At 42.4% G+C, this 19,948-nt stretch overlaps 1 protein-coding gene across 10 annotated transcripts in view; it reads left to right on the top strand.

The window, feature by feature from the left end:
* STK32A (serine/threonine kinase 32A) overlaps positions 1–19,948 on the top strand; it is a 96,426-nt gene that overhangs the window by 34,985 nt on the left and 41,493 nt on the right. For all 10 annotated transcript variants that reach the window (XR_006292756.1, XR_006292754.1, XR_006292759.1 and 7 more), the window contains 3 exons: positions 226–281; positions 1,276–1,427; positions 10,529–10,702. Coding sequence is in view for 4 of the 10 variants with exons in the window: in XM_043553081.1 (XP_043409016.1) it covers positions 226–281; positions 1,276–1,427; positions 10,529–10,702 (382 nt within the window). In the remaining 6 variants the exon portion in view is untranslated. The remainder of the gene's footprint in view (positions 1–225; positions 282–1,275; positions 1,428–10,528; positions 10,703–19,948) is intronic.

The raw sequence follows: 19,948 nt of genomic DNA on the forward strand, positions 1-19,948 counted from the left end.
ATGGACATTTCCTGCCCCAGGAACTTGCTTTTACAGCCAAATGGGGAATAACATGAATAGCATAACTATTGTGGGTGGTGCCCCAACTGTCCATGAGCAACCGGAGCAGCATATCGCTTGGAAATCCTCCATTTTTATTAACAGTCTCAGCTTGGGGAGGGGGAAATTACGTAATCAAATTGCAGCTCAAACACTGAACTTATGAACATATGCTGTTTCCTGCAGTGACCTTCGACCACTTTGAAATTTTGCGAGCCATTGGGAAAGGCAGCTTTGGAAAGGTAAGCTCCTCAAGAGTAAAACTACTGTGTGCACAACAGAGACTGTAGCTAGCCAAGTAATGGGCACATTAGAGACGCTTAAATTTCAGAGCTTATTGCAGAGTAATGGAATATCGCTTGTCGATGAGATTTGACCTGAACTTCAACTCCTAATAATCCAGGAAGAGTCTCTAAGTTTGACTCGTCATCCATTTGGAATCCGCAAATCCTATTACAAGATATTAAACTGCAGTTAATGATAAACCCAATCAGCTGAATTTCATTATGTTAGATGGGTAAACATCCTCTGAAGGGAGCCTCCCCCACCAAAGCCCACTTGAGCATCCTGGTGGCTCTTTGACAAAGCACTGTGATTCTCCGAGAGCAGCACTGCAGGGAGCAGAGAAACATCTGTGTTTGAAGTCCCACTTTTGGGATTTAAACGTCATGTTAGGGCTGTGGGTTTTTTCAGTATGGTGAGTTCTGTGACAAAACCCATGTCTGGAAGATGCCAAAAGCCCAGAGGTTTGATGGATCAGCTGTGCTACACTAGAAAGATTGTGCTGGTCCTTATAGATAGGAGATGCTGTCACACTAGTACTCACAAGTCCTGCCTGCAGGAAGTGAGGCTGTCTCGGTGAATGCCCTCAGCTCTTATCCTACAGTCCTGCTTGGCGAAAGGGAGGGTCAGGAAGCAGCATGCAACACACGAATGGTGGATAATTATGGGAAAAAAGCAGAGATTTGTCAGTTACTTAATAAACCTGCGATACCCCAACTATGTTGTGACAAACTCTGTACTCTGTCATTCTTCTTAGCATGAATATTGACTGCAGCACTTACTGGTGATGTGCAGGGTTAAATCATAAGTGCATGAGGCTGTGACCTAGTGACTTGAATCTCATTGAAGTTAACAATAGGGTGCTCATCAGGGCACATTTCACCTGCACAAACTTGCTTTCGAGATGTCACCCAGCTACTCTGCCCAAGCTAACATCTTGGTTTGCTCACTTAGGTCTGCATTGTACAGAAGAATGACACCAAGAAAATGTACGCTATGAAATACATGAACAAACAGAAGTGTGTGGAGCGTAATGAAGTGAGAAATGTGTTCAAAGAGCTGCAGATTATGCAGGGCCTGGAACACCCCTTCCTGGTTAATTTGTGGTAAGTCATTAATACTTTATTTACACCTTTTTCCATTTATTAGGAGCCTGCCTCTCAGGGGGGCTGAGCTCTGATCGATGTCAGTTGCAGCTGGGACTGCTCAGCAACTCCGAAAACCGAGGAGGTTTGTTTCTTTTTAAATCCCTGTTTATAAAAAAAGCTATGTTTCTATAAGGTGTATTTTTGTTTCTCTTGTGGCTATTCTCCAGGGGTATCTCTGACTGCCCGTAACCCAGTTTTATTTGACTCAGCTCCTTGATAAAAACAACAGCTTCCATTTCTAGCTCGAAATACAATTGGACTCAGATTCAAACGGTGCTCCCATAATGGGGCCCCCTTCCAGCTCCTATTTAATTGAATGGATACCCACTGGCCTGAGGCAGCAGGTGCCCACTGCTTCCAGTTTTATTCCTTTCACAGTGGAGGCTGCCATGTCTTGCCTGGCAAAGTACAAATGCAATAGATTTTGCCCTGAGCTTTCTTTTTGCTGTGAAACAGTCACCTTTTGTGCCAAAGGGCCTTGGTGGATACCATATGGGTTAGACAATCACTGACTTCCCAGACATACAAAGGGTGAATATAGTCTTTAGAAAATTGACACGATTTGCTTCCTCTGTGGCATTTATAATGCACCAGTTTACAATAAATGAAACTTGATCCTGCGAGGTGCAGAGCACCGATAACTCCCACTGATTTCAACTCTGCAGGATTGGGCCTCTCAAGCTATTAAACAAGCACCAGCCCCATGGCTGGAATAAAGAAACATTGCTGGCTTTTAATGCAGTGTGCGTTAACTTCCTGCGCTAATGTGATTGATAGCCTTGGTGAAAGGACTGGATGTTATGCAAACTGGCTCCCTCTTGGCAGCAGATAATCAGAAATCTAATATTAAAGAGTGGGGTAGAAGCATGCATTGCCCACTAAGTACCTCGGTAGATCAATCTTAATCTCGATCAATGTTGGTCTCCATCTCTCCTGTCCTTCCCTTTGCTCCCCACTGCCTCCCACTTGCTATTTTGTGGTTTATTCTGTGCCATCAAAACTCTGTCTTAAAACCTTATTGATATTTGCTGAACTAATGCTATTCAGCAAAGATAAAAGCCTTTGTTTGGTGGATTTAGTGACAGAAAAAAAAATCCACCACAATTCAGATTTTATTTCAGAAACTCAGATCTCTCCTTGGAAAATGTGCGCATAAAGCAGTCTCTTTCCTTTAAGCATACTTGATCAATGCAGCCTACACAGTCTGTTTTCAGTGGTTTGCCAGCCATCAGCACTGGGATTGATCAACACAATGATAAAAGACATCTTAATCCCTCCATCTTCGTTTGATTCAGCATGTTTTCCTGCAGTAGCACAGTGGAACGAAGGTTTAAATAAGGCTCTGTTACTGTTAAAGCCAGATAATAATTTTATTAGGACATCGGTAACATTTCCAGTTGTCAGGGGCTTAGATATCATGTGACTTTCCTTTAATTACATAGCAACTTAATAGAGTCCACTGGTAAATAACATACAACTAGAAGGTCCCTGCAGGATACTGGGTAATTACACGTATTAGCTGTAAAGGTAATTTTCGACTGGGGTAAAACATTCAAAACAAAACCCAAACCCACAGGAATCTTGCCTGGTTACTTGGAGTTTTGAGTTCAAAACTCAAAACCCACTGAGGATCACACATTTTTGGAATGATTCTGAGTTTATTTATGGTTTCTTACTGAAATCCTCTGAGATATGTCGTTTCAGTGCTAAAGCAGGTGAAATGTAATAATTTTGATGGATAGAGAACTCAAAGCAGAACTCAGCCATGCAAACCCAAGTAGCTCAACATGAAAGGTGATGTTTCTGCATAGACCACTCCAAAGCAAAACCTCGGAGTTTCCCATTTCTCTTGTAATTATGGTTACCTCCAGCTCCCATGTGGCCACATCCCCAAAATGTGACTGCGAAGCTTTGCTTGTGATCCATGGACCACATTTTTCACTGGATTATTTTGGTTGCTTGGTTTTGGTGATGCTTGCTATTCTGTCAAATTGATGAGATGCCAGCATGAGTAGCCAATAGAAGGATGCTGCCCACAGCTGATCAACAGAGTTGTCTTGTGGGATACTTGGGAAACCTTATGCGATAAACGAAGACATCCAGTGGAGCTACTTAAACTGGAGCAGTAAATAACATCTGCATCCCCGAACTATCTGAGCAACTGGTACGGCGCTATGAACAAGGTCTTGGGAACCAGTCTCAGAAAATGCATGTGAATTAATCATTCCTATACAAACCCAAACCTTACTTGTTGTGTTAATTGTGATTTTGAGTGCAGCCTTGTACACCACCTTATGGCTTCATGCTGTGTCATCTTCCTGATTTTGATAGGATTTTTTGGGTCTACACAGGAGGAGGCAGGGTAGCCCGTCATAATTGGCAGAGAGAAGCCAAAGGCAGGTACGCTGGCAGTTCAGAGCTCAGGCCATAGTGCTAATGACATGCTGCTTTTCCAGTAAACCAGCCAGCTGGGGCTTAACACCGTTATCTGGGGAAATGGCATCCCTTTTCCCCCCTCAGGCTTCCAAGATACAGGAGTATTTGGGGTCCAGACAGCCTGGCTTTTACTGTCACTTTTTACCTAGCACCATCAAAGTAACAGCATTGGTGACTTGTTACAACTGCACCAGGGTATAGTGATCAGCAGTAGCCTGTTTACAGGTTTTTGTGTTATTTCCTAGTGCCTCCTGAGTGTACGTGCAGAATAACAACAGTAAAGTTCTCCAGAATGGATTTCATAAATAGAAACATTTTATTAGCTGATATAGATTTGCTGGCATCAATTCCTGAGTACTGGAAAGAGGGAACAAATGCCTGTTGTATCCTGCATGGGGCTATAGGAAAGGTTTGTAGGCCAAGCCTCCCAAAATAAGGGTGAGTTTAGGGTTCTACTCTGAACCTAAAACAACTGCACAGGTCCACAAATATGCAGCGGATCTAGGCTGTGCTGTTCAGTCAGACCAGCCCCACTACCTGTGCGATACGCACGCCGTGAGCTGCCAAATCAGTTTGCTCCTTCTCCCCTTGACTATGTTGCCTGGTTGGGAAGCGAGGCCATGCCTACGTCCTGGTGGCCTCCTCACTTGCCCTCACTGGACACTGGGTGGCCACTCCCTCTGTTACATAGTTCAACCTCCTCCCACCCCTCCCCAAAGGGAGGAGAAACATTTGAAATGTTGCTGTTCTTACTACTACTGACAGCTACACTGAAATAGGGACATACATAACCCACCCGACCTGGGCTGAAAGCAGGGTTTGAACCAAGGAGCTACTCATCTAAAAGCACGAGCCTCTAGCACATGAGCTAAAGGACTTGTGTCCCATAGCTAGCAGCAGTAGCAGTGGCCCAGTCAGCAGAAGGGGACAAAGAAAAACCCTTCCCTGATGGGAGAGAGGCAGATACTCCTAGTATGATGGCTAGTGGCTCTGGGCATCCTAACACAGTTCCTAGGGAATGCCCAGTATTCCCCACATACCATAAAAATTACAATGTGTCTGTGTTTTATTACTCACTGTGTTGCAGCCCACATGGCCCAAATTCTACAGGATTTACCTACCTCCTATTATGTACTGAATAGCAAAAAGGAGATGGATCACAAGCATCTGCATCTCATGCAGGAGTGCTGGAACAATTCGTATAGTGGGGGTGCTGAGAGCCATTGAACCAAACTGCAAACCCTATGTACTTTAGATAAGCTATTACCAGCAGGAGAGTAGGGTGGGGGGAGAGAAAACCTTTGGTAGTGATAAACACCCATTTTTTCATGGTTTGTGTGTATAAAAACATCTTCTGTATTTTCCACAGTATGCATCCGATGAAGTGAGCTGTAGCTCACGAAAGCATATGCTCAAATAAATTGGTTAGTCTTTAAGGTGCCAAAAGTACTCCTTTTCTTTTTGCGAATACAGACTAACACGGCTCTTACTCTGAAACCTATGTATGATAGAAACCACTTCAGGCCAGAGAGTGCACCCCCAACACCCTTAGTTCCAGCACCTCTGATCTAATGGCCATGTTCTTTAAGCTAATGCTGTCAGAGCGGGGAAGATGGAAAGGGATTGATCCAATTTCATAACACGCTGAGGACTTTGTCGAGGATTTGGAGAGAGATTACCTAAAGTGGACACACACAAGAGAAATATCCGACTTCCCAACCTAAATAAACTTGGACTGAGAGCCCTGCTGCCTGAAGTGCTTTCAAGATCAGTGGGTGGAAAGATGACTTTTGGGGCTGATTGGTTAGTGAGGAGCCATTGGCTCTCTTTTTTAGCATAGACACTCAGGTTGTCCTGTACTGTTGCACAGACTGAAAAACCCTGTATGGAGCAGCATTGACAAGCACCAGCTGAATTGCTCACTGGACTTCTCTCTTACAGACCTTTTTCCCAACAGAATTTTTTTTGTCCTCCGTAAAGCTAATCTGAGTCACACTCCAGATATGGTAATGATGCCACATTGCTAGTGGACAAGTAGATACACCACAAAACTGCCCTAACTGGAACCCTCATTGGCAGTCCCAGCAGAGCCAAAGACTGAAACCTCCTCTCCACAGAGGTAGTGCCATCAAAACAGCTTTCGGGCAGGCTATGAGGAAAGTTTGCACTGCTACTGCCCATTCTGTACGTGTTCTGTGGCCCAACACTGGACTGCCTTGTCCAGCTGCAACTTCTTGCAAGCATAACATTCACTTAAAACCCCCTTCTTTTAAAAGGAAAAAAGTGACCGCGATCAGCCACTCTTAGAGGCACACGTGTGTGTGTTACAGAGCTTTTTGTGACACACAGTTTTACAGTGATTTAAGCCTTCCAATATGATGAAGATTTACACCACTCTGCTGCCTGGTTTGGTTGCTGAAGTTTGTGCAATCTGCTTTGCTTTTTAAGCAAAGACAGAACCTGATTCAGCATCCTATTTGCTCATGCTGTTTCTTGGGGGGGACTCTCTTGGCACGAGAGCAGGCATTTTTCATCTCTCTATTCAGGAGCCTGCTGTGAGCACTGGCTGCTCAGCATCTGGAAAGTATTGATGACTTGAGCCATCATTTTTACTCCCTGTATTGTAGGCAGAGCTAACAATACCCGTAGCTAAGGTTGCTTGACACTTTCATTCTAAAACTCTGTTTTCAGTTACTTTTAACTTTGCCCAACTTCAACAGTTTGGGCTGAAATTCCCCATGCTGGACGTCTGCCTCATGCTGAATTTTTTAGGAAAACTTCAGGAAAAATGGTCCAGACTTTTCTGAGAATGAGGTTGGGGGACAAATACGTTGTTTGGTGCATTCTGGTTTTTTTAACTGCTTTAGCTGAGAAACTCTAATGCCTGCATGCTTTGAAGCAGGGTCTTGACATTTGGCAGGGTGGGGCCTTTGTGTCAGTGAGGTGCCTTTTGCCATCCCTGTGCCAGTTTTCCCAAATTTGCCCATGTTATAAGACTTTGAAAAATATCAGTGCATGCGTGTTTAGTCAAGGCTGGCTAGAGTTTATCAATGAAATTCTCTAAAGACTGCTTCAGCCCTGAGGGACAATGACTGAGCAGGATTTTCTCTGCAATTGCTGTTCCTGGCTAATGTGAGCCATGTTAGGAATTAACAGGTTTCAGAGTAACAGCCGTGTTAGTCTGTATTCGTAAAAAGAAAAGGAGTACTTGTGGCACCTTAGAGACTAACCAGTTTATTTGAGCATGAGCTTTCGTGAGCTACAGCTCACTTCATCGGATGCATAGCATATCGTGGAAACTGCAGAAGACATTATGTACACACAGAGACCATGAAACAAAACTTCCTCCCACCTCACTCCCCCGCTGGCAACAGCTTATCTAAAGTGATCCTCAAGTAGAGCCATTTCCAGCACAAATCCAGGTTTTCTCACCCTCAGTCCTTGCCTACAGACAGCCCCCCAACCTGAAGCGAATACTCACCAACAACCACATACCACACAACAGAACCACTAGCCCAGGAACCTATCCTTGCAACAAAGCCCGTTGCCAACTGTGCCCACATATCTATTCAGGGGACACCATCACAGGGCCTAACAACATCAGCCACACTATCAGAGGCTCGTTCACCTGCACATCCACCAATGTGATATATGCCATCATGTGCCAGCAATGCCCCTCTGCCATATACATTGGTCAAACTGGACAGTCTCTACGTAAAAGAATAAATGGACACAAATCAGATGTCAAGAATTATAACATTCATAAACCAGTCGGAGAACACTTCAGTCTCTCTGGTCACGCAATCACAGACATGAGGGTCGCTATCTTAAAGCAAAAAAACTTCAAATCCAGACTCCAGCGAGAAACTGCTGAATTGGAATTCATTTGCAAATTGGATACTATTAATTTGGGCTTGAATAGAGACTGGGAGTGGCTAAGTCATTATGCAAGGTAGCCTGTCTCCCCTTGTTTTTTTTCCTGCAAACCCCCCCCCAAGACGCTCTGGTTAAACTTGGATTATTGCTGTGCACATTGTAAGATGAGCTGTTGCCAGCAGGAGAATGAGTTTGTGTGTGTGGTTTATGGAAAAAGGGGGGTGTGTGTGGGGGGGTGAGAAAACCTGGATTAGTGCTGGAGGTGACCCACCTTGATTATCATGCGCATTATAAAGAGGGGTTTCAAAGGGGGATGGGCTGTTGCCAGCAGGAGAGTGAATTTGTATATGTGGGGGGGGGAGGGGAAAGGGTGAGAAAACCTGGATTTGTGCTGGAAATGGCTCTACTTGAGGATCACTTTAGATAAGCTGTTGCCAGCGGGGGAGTGAGGTGGGAGGAAGTTTTGTTTCATGGTCTCTGTGTGTATATAATGTCTTCTGCAGTTTCCACGATATGCTATGCATCCGATGAAGTGAGCTGTAGCTCACGAAAGCTCATGCTCAAATAAACTGGTTAGTCTCTAAGGTGCCACAAGTACTCCTTTTCTTGTTAGGAATTAAGAGGCTGAGATTTTCAGGGAAAGGTTGATGTTGATGATGGAGCTAGCTATATAAAATCAATGTGTTGTGCATTTATCCCCTCATAGTTAGCTGATGAGCTGCAGTTCATTAACAAAGTCAGTACAACAGTCCTGCTGACTTCAGCATTGATGCTGTTGCACAAACTAAATAGAGTAGACAAATAAGGCCAAGCTGATGTCAAATCCCATGGTTTGGAAGCACAACTGAGGCTGAGGTGGGGTTGAGAGTTTAGAGGCAAATGGGACGGGACATTGACCAAAACAGGGAATCCGTGTTTGCCAAATGGAAAAGCACAAATTGTTAAGAAAAAATGTCAATTTCCTGAGCCCCTAGGGCACTACTGGAGAAACTACCCAAAGCATTTAGCTATGTCCAGTCAAACATGCAGAATTTTTGCATTTGAGCTTTCTTTCCTGTCTGTAAGGACAATGGGCTGATGACCTGATCCTAAGCAGAATAATTACTGTTCACTCCCACTACTTTTAAAAGAGACAGAACTTTACCCAAATGAAATGCCTACTTTTTACTATGTAAAAAAAGTATCCTTCTACTTCAATGTTTGAAACACCTTTTCATCTAGAAAAATGGCTTTTTAGTACTTTTCAGACACAACTTTACGCTGCACTTTATAACTATTAAGTGTCCTCACAACACCACTATGAAGTAGGTAGTAATTTAAAAGATGGAGGAATCAGGCAGCTAATTTAGGTGACTTGTTCCAGGCTACAGGGGAAGTCAGTATTAGAACAGGGATGGCTTTCATTCCCAGGGCCAGACATCTCCTTCTCCTATTAAAATTAGATGGCACCTTTCTGTTTAAGAAAAAAATTGGCACGTTGTTGCCTTTTAGACTATCACCTTTGATGGCATCTGTAACAAGGAGCTAGTCTATGTTTTTCAGTTATGTACACAGCACAATGATGTGGCACTCTCTGTATTCTTCTGCCAGTATTTACTCAGGGGCACCTGCACAGTATGAACTGCTGCTGTCTCTCTCTCTCACTGGGTGTAGTTAATTGGATAACCAAACAGATGTGCCCAGATCAATCCAGTCATGAAATTGCCACAGAAATGTAAATAGAAGTGTGTGTAATTCAGCCATAATTACACATAACGGTATGCATTGTGCCTTATTGAAATTAAAGAACACACTTTGAAAAATAACAGTATTGTCAAGGTCTCTTTTCAATTTGTTAAAAATATTTTTCCCTTCTTCCCTAAAATAACTCTTTGGAAGCTTGAAAACAAAATCTGCTTCTCTGTTGATCTTCCCTCCCTTCCGACATTTGTGAATGAACCAGCACAAGGCTGATTTATTATTTTACGGTTGCTCATAAGCACTGGATTGTTGACCCTGAGTATTACTTTCTTATTTAGAAATAATGACAGCTGTGAACCAATTCCTTTGTCAAAAATACATGTATAAAGATGTGTAAAGATGTACAGAGATATTTAGAGAGAGACAAAGTCTTCATCAGTAATCAGTACATTTATACCAAATCTGATTAGTGTTAATACTATGAACTTACATACAGTATCAGACACAGACATTGATCTAATTTGAAAAATTAGGGACCCAGTCTCATGAGATGCTGAATGCCCTCAGCTCAGCAGGATTGCAAGAGTTCCCAGCACCACTCTGGATTGGGCCCATAGGCTAAGTCTACACTGCAGTTAGACACCCTCGGCTGGCCTGTGCCAGCTGACTCAGGTTTGGGCTGCAGGGTTGTTCCATTGCAGTGTAGACCTCCGGGCTCTGGGACCCTTCCACCTCACAGAGTACTAGAGCCTGGGCTTCAGCCTAAGCCCAGAAGTTGACACTGCAGTGTTACAGCCCCGCAGTTCGAGCCCTGCGAGCCCGAGTCCGCTGGCACGGGCCAGCCGCGGGTGTCTAATTGCAGAATAGACATACCATATGTGTCTGTAAAACGTAGTCTAGTCCACACATATGAGTGGGAGTGACAAAATCCCATACAAGTATGTAGCAGTATAATAATTTTGGTCAGATGTGGCGGCTGAGGGGCAGCACTTTTGATCCCTTTTTCTTTGAACGTTACCTCTCCTGAGTCAAGACTTGGCTGCAGCATGGTGTTTTTGCTCTCTCAGGTACTCATTCCAAGATGAGGAGGACATGTTCATGGTGGTGGATCTTCTTCTTGGAGGGGATCTGCGTTATCATCTACAGCAAAATGTCCGATTTCAAGAAGGCACTGTGAAACTCTTCATCTGTGAACTAGCATTGGCACTAGACTATCTCCAGGGCAGACACATCATCCACAGGTCAGTCAGGGGCTTCAAAGGTGGGTTGATGTTGACATTCTGTTGTTGTGTCTTGTTACGCATTACCTTATGGCTGAGGCAGAACCAATGGAGGTAATTTGTTTTAAACTGGAGCTATGAGAAAAAGAGGTCAGCTTGTTACTGCATATCTCTGAGTCACAGCTGCCAACTTTACTCATTTTTGATGCCATCCCCTAAGTGGAGCAAGGTGCATTCCATTCTGCCTCATGCGTGATTGCTACAAAGTTAATCACTACATTTTGATTAATAATTTTTTATGGCTGATGATATACGAAGCAGAAAGAACATAGCTTGGTTTTCTGTTAGCAGGGGAGCCTGCTCTGTTAGTTGTAAGAAAAACGTTTTAATTTGTAAACTGAGGTAATTTGATAGGGAAATCATTGTTGGAAAGTAAATGGGATCATGGTCAGAAAATAATACCTACCCACATGTATGGTGACTTTTACTTGACAACCTCCGAGTGCCTTACAAAGGAAGTATTTTTATCTCTTTTTTACACAAAGGGGAATTGAAGCCTAGTGAGGTTAAGCAACTTGCCCTTTATCGTACAGAAGTCAGTAGCAGAATCAGGACTCCTGACAAAGGTTTCAGGTTCTAACCACTTGACCATATATGGGTCCAAGTGGCATTGTTCTGAACTGTTCTTTGGCCAACTTTTCTTGGTTCAGGTCTTTCCCAGCGCTCAGGTTTGGGAAGCACTTTGGAGGCAATGTATATCTATAGGAATTAGAAGTGAAAAAGGTATGTTAAGTCATCTGCTTCATTCCTCCCAGGTCAGTGTGGGATACATAGCTTCTAAAACGTCTCACATCATTCAACAGTGAAACTTGTAGGAGCATGGACACTGTCAAGGAAGTCTTTTCCAGGCTGCCTTGGCTGGGAGAAGGGTGCCCATGATGTGGAGCGTCAGGATGAGGTAGAGTGTCCAAGCGAGAGGAAATGTTCTAGTAAGGGATATAATAACAGTATTCATCTGTCTTGTCCCTCACTGATGTGGAAGGAGAAGCAGAAGCTTAGGGACAGGGCAGAAAACTCACATTTGTGTCTTCCTGAAATCTTTTCTTAGGGAAGTATTAAGGTTTTACATATTTCTAATGCGGAGAGCACGTTATTTTCCTCCCTTGGGCAGATACCATAGAATATTTTTCCACTCACCCTGCAAGAAGATATAACTACTAGATTTAATTAGCTCCAGCTCCTCAATGTCAGACCTATCCATTGAAGGAAATGCAGTGGAGAAAAGACATCTCTATTGGGATCTCTGTTGCATTTGAAGTTGTAGACAGCAGGGCTAACTCTGTGTAACAAACAGAAGGAATAGGAATGGAAATAGATGCCCCTTCTCCTATATATGAATTAAATGCCTCTCTCAATGTTGGGAATTTCTCACTGGAGTTTGTGCATGGCCAATGAAGCACAATTTGTGTTCCTCTGACCAATGAAAGACCTTCTGCTATCTTATATCTATGTGGTATGTCCATTAGCATGAATGGTAGCTCCAGTAGGATATGGGGTGGTAGTATATGGCAGAAGGAAACTGCCCCTGCGGTTCACAGGATACCACCTGTTCTGCAAGGTATCTATCACAAGGGGGGAAAAGAGAACTTTGATAACAGGTGATTTTTGAAGGGGGCCTTGAATTTCCACATCTCCTGTTCTGGTTCCTTTCCTTTGCTTGCTTTATTCAGCTATGTTGGATGACAGGGAATGTTCAAAATTTGGAGGAAGTGATTACTTGCTTTTAAAAATACCCATAAGAATAACAAAACTAATTACAATCAGCCCTCAGGACCTAATTGCAACCATCCCTCAGAAGAATAATTTCATGGAAACTAATTATTACAACTGAACACTACCAAAGAAGAATTTATATTTGTCTTTTAAAGTCTGATTTAAAAAAAAATGTATTCTTGACTGAATTACTAATGTGAGATTAAAAGATAGTTTATGCAGTACAGGGAAGTGATAGGTCACCTTCCTTCACAATCCCATTATGATTGATATTTGGTGTGTTTAAGCCCAAAGAGGCAGTAATGTCAGGTTCCAAATGCAGACATTACTGGTGGGATTTTTTTTTTAACTTCTGGAACAATGGTACAGCTTAATTAGACAACTAGTTATAAAAATACAGTAAATGTGATGCCAGACGGTGAATCTGATGCCTTCCTTCTCTATATAAAACTCACTATTTTAAGCAAAATAATAGGAATTGGCCAATATGCTGCATTTGTACATCATGGCCATAGTCTCTGCTGGTATAAATGGATGAAACTCCGTTTAAGTCCATAGAGCTATGTCCATTTCTATGAGCAGAGAATTTTTCTCTGTTTCAGTTTATAACAACATCATACTTCTATTACCTCTCATCCTGAATGATCACAAATATCTTTACAAACCTAATAATCTGATATACAAACTGTACACAGGGTTCAAGTCATTCTACATTGAAATGCAGCCACCACAGGGGAGAAGCACAGCCGCTGTTTGTTTTTTCAGTGCACAGCAAATAACATGCAACAATTTAAGTCAGGAAGTAAAGGATACACCCTGTCCAATTACAATTGCTTTGGGAGCTTATGTAGGTGCCTAGATGCTACAGTGATCGGTGGAGGGGGGGAAGGCATAGAAGTACCAAGAGAGAGAAGTGAAAATGACCTAAAGTAAAATGTAGCTAGGATCTCGGGTAGCACCCTACTCTTGAGAACAGTGCTATGGAATCTTTAATAGCCACATGTTATCCAGACATCGTTTTTACAATTTATCTCACAGATGCCACCTCCATCAACACACAGCTGCCTAATATCATGTTAGGACATTGGTTTGGTACTGACTGAGAGGAACGATGTCATCTACTGAATCACTAATGCCAGCCCCTCTGGTGCTCTGTGTGTTCCTTGGAGCTTTCAATAACTTTAATACAGGGATAGACCACCCTAATGATATCTTACATAAGAACGGCCATACTGGGTCAGACCAATCATCCATCTAGTCCAGTATGCTGTCTTCCAACAGTGGACCGTGACAGATGCTTCAGAGGGAATGCACAGGACAGGGTAATTATCGAGTGATCCATCTCATCATCCAGTTCCAGCTTCTATCAGTGAGAGGTTTAAGACACCCAGAGCATGTGGTTGCATTCCTGGCCACCTGGGCTAATAGCTATTGAAAGACCTATCCTCCATGAACTTATCTAATTCCTCTTTGAACCCAGTTATACTTTTGGCTTTCACAACATCCCCTGGCAATGAGTTCCACAGGTTGACTGTGCATTGTGTGCAGAAGTACATCCTTATGTTAGTTTTTACCCTGCTGTCTATTAATTTCATTGGGTAACCCCTGGTGCTTGTGTTATGTGATACGGTAAATAACACTCCCTTATTCACTTTCTCCACGACATTCGTGATTTTATGAACTTCTATCATATCCCTGCTTAGTCATCTCTCTTCTAAGCTGATCAGTCCCTGTCTTTTTAATTTCTTCTCATATAGAAGCTATTCCATACCCCTCATCATTTGTTGCCCATCACTGTACCTTTTCCAATTCAAATATATGTTTTTTTGGATGGAGTGACCAGAACTACATGCAGAATTCAAGGTGTGGGTGTACCATAGGTTTATATAGTGACATGATGGTCTTTTCCGTCTTATTATCTATCGCTTTCCTGGTGGTTCCTAATATGCCGCTAGCTTTTTTTGATTGCTGCTGCATGTTGAGGAGATGTTTTCAGAGAACTATCCACAATGGTGCCAATATCTCTTTCTTGAATGGTAACAGCTAATTTAGACCCCATCGTTTTGTATGTACAGCTGGGATTATGTTTTCCAATGTGCATTACTTTGCACTTATCAACACTGAATTTCATCTGCCATTTTGATGCCGAGTCACCCAGTTTTATGAGATCCCTTTGTAACTCTTTGCAGTCAGTTTTGGACTTACTTATCATGAGTAATTTTGTATCATCAGCAAATTTTGCTACCTCACTGTTCACCCCCTTTTCCAGATCATTTATGAATATGTTTAACACTTTCACTGGTGCCTCTTAATTTGTTTGACCATATAAATTAATTTGCCTCTCCAAGGCATTGTGATGGCAAAGAATGCAGGGAGGTTTAAATCAGTTAGTTGTAAATGATCATTTGGAATCGCTAGAGGCATAGGTCCCCCTTATTCTTCCACATGACCTTCTGTTCTGGCAAGAGGCCTGCAACACTAATCGTATGTTCCATTCAGTGGAATCTCACTGCTTGTGTATTGTTTTCAAATGACCAGCAGGTGCCTACTGATTCTTTTGGTTGGCCTTGGTAGCACATGAGTTTCTGATGCAGTGTGTTATTCCAATGACCGGTTCAATAGAAATCCATTAAAGACATGCAGTCTTTACTCAGGCAAAAAAAAAAACAATCCAGTGGAATTTTGTTTGAGTAAGGACTGTAGGATTTGGCTTTAAATGGATAAATTGGTTGCATCAAAGTGTTGTTACTTCCTGCTTCTGCTACTGTATGCATTACAAACATAACACACCAGAGGCCTTTGGAATGAATATCTGTTAATAGGCAACACAGCTAAGGAATATAAAAAAGGGAAGAAGAGAATGAATTTAAATATTGCTACAATAAGATTTATATAATAATAATTCCATGAAATCAGCTCAGCAAGAAACTCTGAGGTGTGAAGCTGTAGAAACAAGGCACTGCACAAAATTTGAATATGATATGATTAAGAACACAATATAGTAACAAAAAAAACCCAACCCAATATGTTAATGATCGTTAAAATGAGTCAGCGTCACTAGAAAGGGAAGGAGCGTCCTACACAGGAGCCAGTGAAGCTTAAAATACCTTTGAGTCTGATGTTTTACAAATGTGACAAACAGAAAAAGGCCTGACTTTCAATATTCTCATAGGAATAATTCACCCCTCAATTAAGAAGAATCCCAGCCCTGTTGAAAAGTTCAGCTCTTTCAGCTTGAGACTGGCTCTGGCATGTTAGAGCTCCTATTTTGTCAGCAGTTTTATTTTTTCTGTCTTTTTCTTTTGTTTGAACACATGCCTGGATTTCTGCTTTGTGATGCGTGGATCTCTCTGCAACCAGGCACAGTTTAGCTGCCCCTTTCAAACTCACTTGCCCACAGACACCACTTTGCTCTGGGAAACAAAACTGTAGAGTGGTAATGAGGGTATTGGGTTAGCATCTCTACCCGGCAGCTGCTCACCAGCCAACAAATAATGGATGAGTATGAATTACACATTGTGAAGTAGGGGATAAGGTTTCTTTGGTGTGGACGCAGCGGCGAGATGAGGACAGAGACATGGGTGGATTTTAGTGGCAGCCGGCAACTTTTATTAAACATTAACCAGGGGAGGTGCACAACTTGCCTATTGCCCATAGAGCCAAAAGATGCTCCACATGGCTGCCGTTCCACGTTAAATCCTGGGAGCTGGGGAATGCTGGCCAATCAACACCCCTCCTCACTATCTCCCTCCCTCACTGCTGGGATTGCCCCCTTTCACCGCTGGCCCCATCAAGTTCCCCCATCTGCTGGTAGGTAGCGTGGCATTTGTACTAGGCACGAAGTGCCAAAGCCTCAGGCCAGTGCCTGGTTTGAGTAGCTGGGCTGGGCATGTGCATAAGGGAGCAGTGGGGAGAAATCCTAACTCTCACGTTGACGTTGTGACTATAATTTTTGATGTTATTAATTTATTTCTTTATGGTCATTCCGAGAGGCCCCAGTCAAGTGCTAGGGAGTGAACACGTTAGACCAAGAAGATGGGCCTGTCCCAAAGAGTTTACAGTATAAAACAAAAGGTGACAGGCAACAAAGAGACAGTTCACGATTTGTGTGATAAGCAGCGGTCACAGCAGCTGCCCCTTGACTTAACTATTGCTGAGGGCCGTGCATCCAGGCATGGGGCGTTTTAAGAAATTTAAAGGAGGACAATGTAGTGGCCTTGTGGATTTTTTAAGAGAGCTCCTCCCGTACACAAGTGGTAGCATGGGAGAAAGCAAGAAGCAACTCTCTGCTCCCATACATGCTTCCCACTATAGGGTTAGGGGCAGAGGATCCTCGGCTCACTCCTGCAGCGCCCTCACAAGCTGACAAAGCTGTGCTGTGCTCCTCATGAAGGGTTCGCATCACCCTGTGTGCTGCCCAGCACAAAAGAACCACACCAGTCCAACTTTCACAGGAGCCTCCATGGCCATTTTTTGTGGTTAACTTATATCAACAGCTGCTATTGGGTCTCAACCCACCTTCCAATGGCAATAGAAGAAAACAAAACTAAACCAGTCTGGCCTTGTTTTATCATTCCATCTCTATGAAAATCCACAGTTCATTGGAGGATGGCTAAACACTGCACACGTACATGCACTAACTAGGAGTTCCTTGCCTATGGGGGGGAGTTTGCTTACTACCCTACATCAGACCTTTAGCAGAGAGGATATACTCTGGGACAGAAAACATATGCAGCAAAACTATGTCTCTCTTCCCAGCAACAGTTTCCACACACGTTTTTTTCAAATAGACTGCAGAGTGCAATGTGTCATTCTGTCTTTCCAATAAACACTGTTTAGGAATACAGAGATCTAATCCCTAAAATGTGCATTGTAAAAGGAAGAAACACTCACAGAAAACAGGCCTTAATCTAATGTAACTGAAACTTGTGAAGACTAAAGTCCAACAAGTATTTGATTTATTTGCTTCAGGTTTTTCGTATAAATTGCAGTGATGTGCCGACATCTGACCTTGGCTTACACTAGGTCAAGAACTAGCCTGCAGTCAGAAAAGTGACTGCAGGAAATACCATCTCAGGTTCCATATTTATTCTTTTCAAGTGTGTTCAGAGCAAACATGTGCCATTTACAGATCAAAAGATTATATGTCTATGATCAGCCATCTTGGGGCATGGTCAGCATCCCAGCACATGTGCTGAAGAACTTTCTGCTACCCAGGGACACACTCTGCCTCTTTTTAAAGGAAAACAGCAGCATACATTCCAGCCCATGTTTCCCCACCTGGGCCAGCACACGATGACTTTTCAAATATATACGAGGCTCTGAACAGATATGTGTCCTGTGTAGCTCCCAAGGTTTAGGGCAAGATGTGGCTCTAAATTAGAAGAAAATTCCCATTTGCCTTCCTTTACTATCCACTTTCTGCGCTCGCAGTTGAAAGTTACATTACAGTCAGAATTCCAGTGGCATGACCACACCATCTCCAAAGGGCTGGGAATGGCCATCCAGCTGAGCAATAGTTCAGTTGAGCCAGGGCTCCTTAATGCCTTAGAACAAATGCACTAAGCCCTGAAAAAACCAGCCTTTCTGCTCCAGAAACTTCCACAAGAAGCGGAAGCTACCCTTAAGGAGCGTGACATGCAATCAGAGCTGCAGCTGGGGCTGTTAGAGGTACATGTAATACGATGAAACATAGTTGGCCAGTTGCAAGATTTTGCAGGTCAGATAATTATCACTGTACCCCGAGGGGATGACATTAAATTGATAGAGTGACTGAGCAGAGGAGTACTGCATCTGTAATTGGGAACCTCAGGAGATGTGCAGATAATTGTTTACTTTGTATGAGCAAAGCTGTGCCAAGGCAGCAAAGACAAAGACTGATGGCTTGAAATATTGGTGTACATATTTTTAAGGGAAGTGGAAAATATTAATTAATGTGGAGACATTAGGGATTGATTCTGATCTCACTGACACTGGCGGGACCCCACAGATTGCATACCAGAGTGAGTGAGATCAGAACTGGACCCAATGGTAATACATCATATTTAACCCTAAATAATTAGTAAAGCTGGTCCAAAAAAAGAAAAACAAATTTTAATTAAATATTTCAAAATTTTGAAGGGGTTTTCATTCAAAGGGTTAGAAAAGGGCCCAGATTATAAAAAACCTTACTGAAAACATGATAGCAGTGGTTATTAAAATTTTTCATTTACCAAGAATCCACACTTTTGACAATCTGGCGTTTATGTTTTAAACTGTGGTGTAGTATGTACTGTGCACCGTTGCATTGTTTAAGAAAAGAAAAAACCCACCTGCTGCATTTGACCCCAGAAGTGGCATTTCAGTGATGGTGAAGTGATCTTTATAGATCTCTTCCCCATCTCACAGGGAGTAGCAACACGTGGTCAGTTGGTGTTTGTGAATCCATGTGAGTTGCTCAGATGAAAGATGCTGTGCTAGTGCAAATGATTAGTATTATGATTATATACATTTTCTTTTTCCCAGATACAGATGACTCTGTGAACCATACTTTTTTTTTTAATTAATAGATTACATTTTTAAAAGGCTAAATCCTAGCCCTGTAGATTGTTCTCATTGAAACCGCGGGCCTGGTTGAAAGCACTTGGCAGTTAAAGGGTTAGTTTCATTGTGGCTGAATGGTATTCTTCATGATTTCCATATGCTGTATTAAATTTCAAGGTGCATGGCTCAGTCCCAGAGCAAGTGAGGGATGTGGTGTAATTAGCCTATGAAAACCAGGTAATGTCTTGTAAAGTCAATCAAGTGCATACAGCAGGAATATCAGTTGTGAGTTTTCTCTTGCAGTAGGGAGTATTCCCTTTCTTCACTGGTTATGGAAATAGCTTTTCCCATTGACAAAACAAAACCCCATTGTATGGAACGCTTTTTTTTTAAACAAAGATATTAAACAAACTGTTAAGAGATCACATCTGTAGGGGCACTTCTTTAATGGTGTTGTGTTTTTGTTTTGAATGGAAGCAAATTAAAAAAGAAATCCACATATTACAGCAGCCTGTGTATTTTTCATTGGCAAACCAACCTTTACTAAGGACCTTATTTTTGCTCTGAATATGCAGTGTTGACTTCTCAAATGTTTTATTTTCCTGCTGAAATTCTGTCTTCCACCAGGTGCAGATATTTTCTACTCAGATTCTTTTGTAATTTAACTCTACACTGAGTTTTGTGCATCTCCTTTTCTTCCCTCCTGGTATTTCTCTTATCAGCTCCACTAGAGCTCAGGTGAGATGCATTCAGTAATATGGCCAGGATTGGCAAATGACATAAACTAGGTCTGTCGATTAATCACAGTTAACTCACAGGATTAACTCAAAAAATTAATTGCGATTAATTACAGTTTTAATTGCACCATTAAACAATAGAATACCAATTGAAATTTACTAAAGATTTTGGATGTTTTTCTACATTTTCAAATATATTGATTTCAATTACAACACAGAATACGAAGTGTATAGT

This window comes from Chelonia mydas, chromosome 8 (genome assembly GCF_015237465.2).
Source record: "Chelonia mydas isolate rCheMyd1 chromosome 8, rCheMyd1.pri.v2, whole genome shotgun sequence".
NCBI lineage: Eukaryota > Metazoa > Chordata > Testudines > Cheloniidae > Chelonia > Chelonia mydas.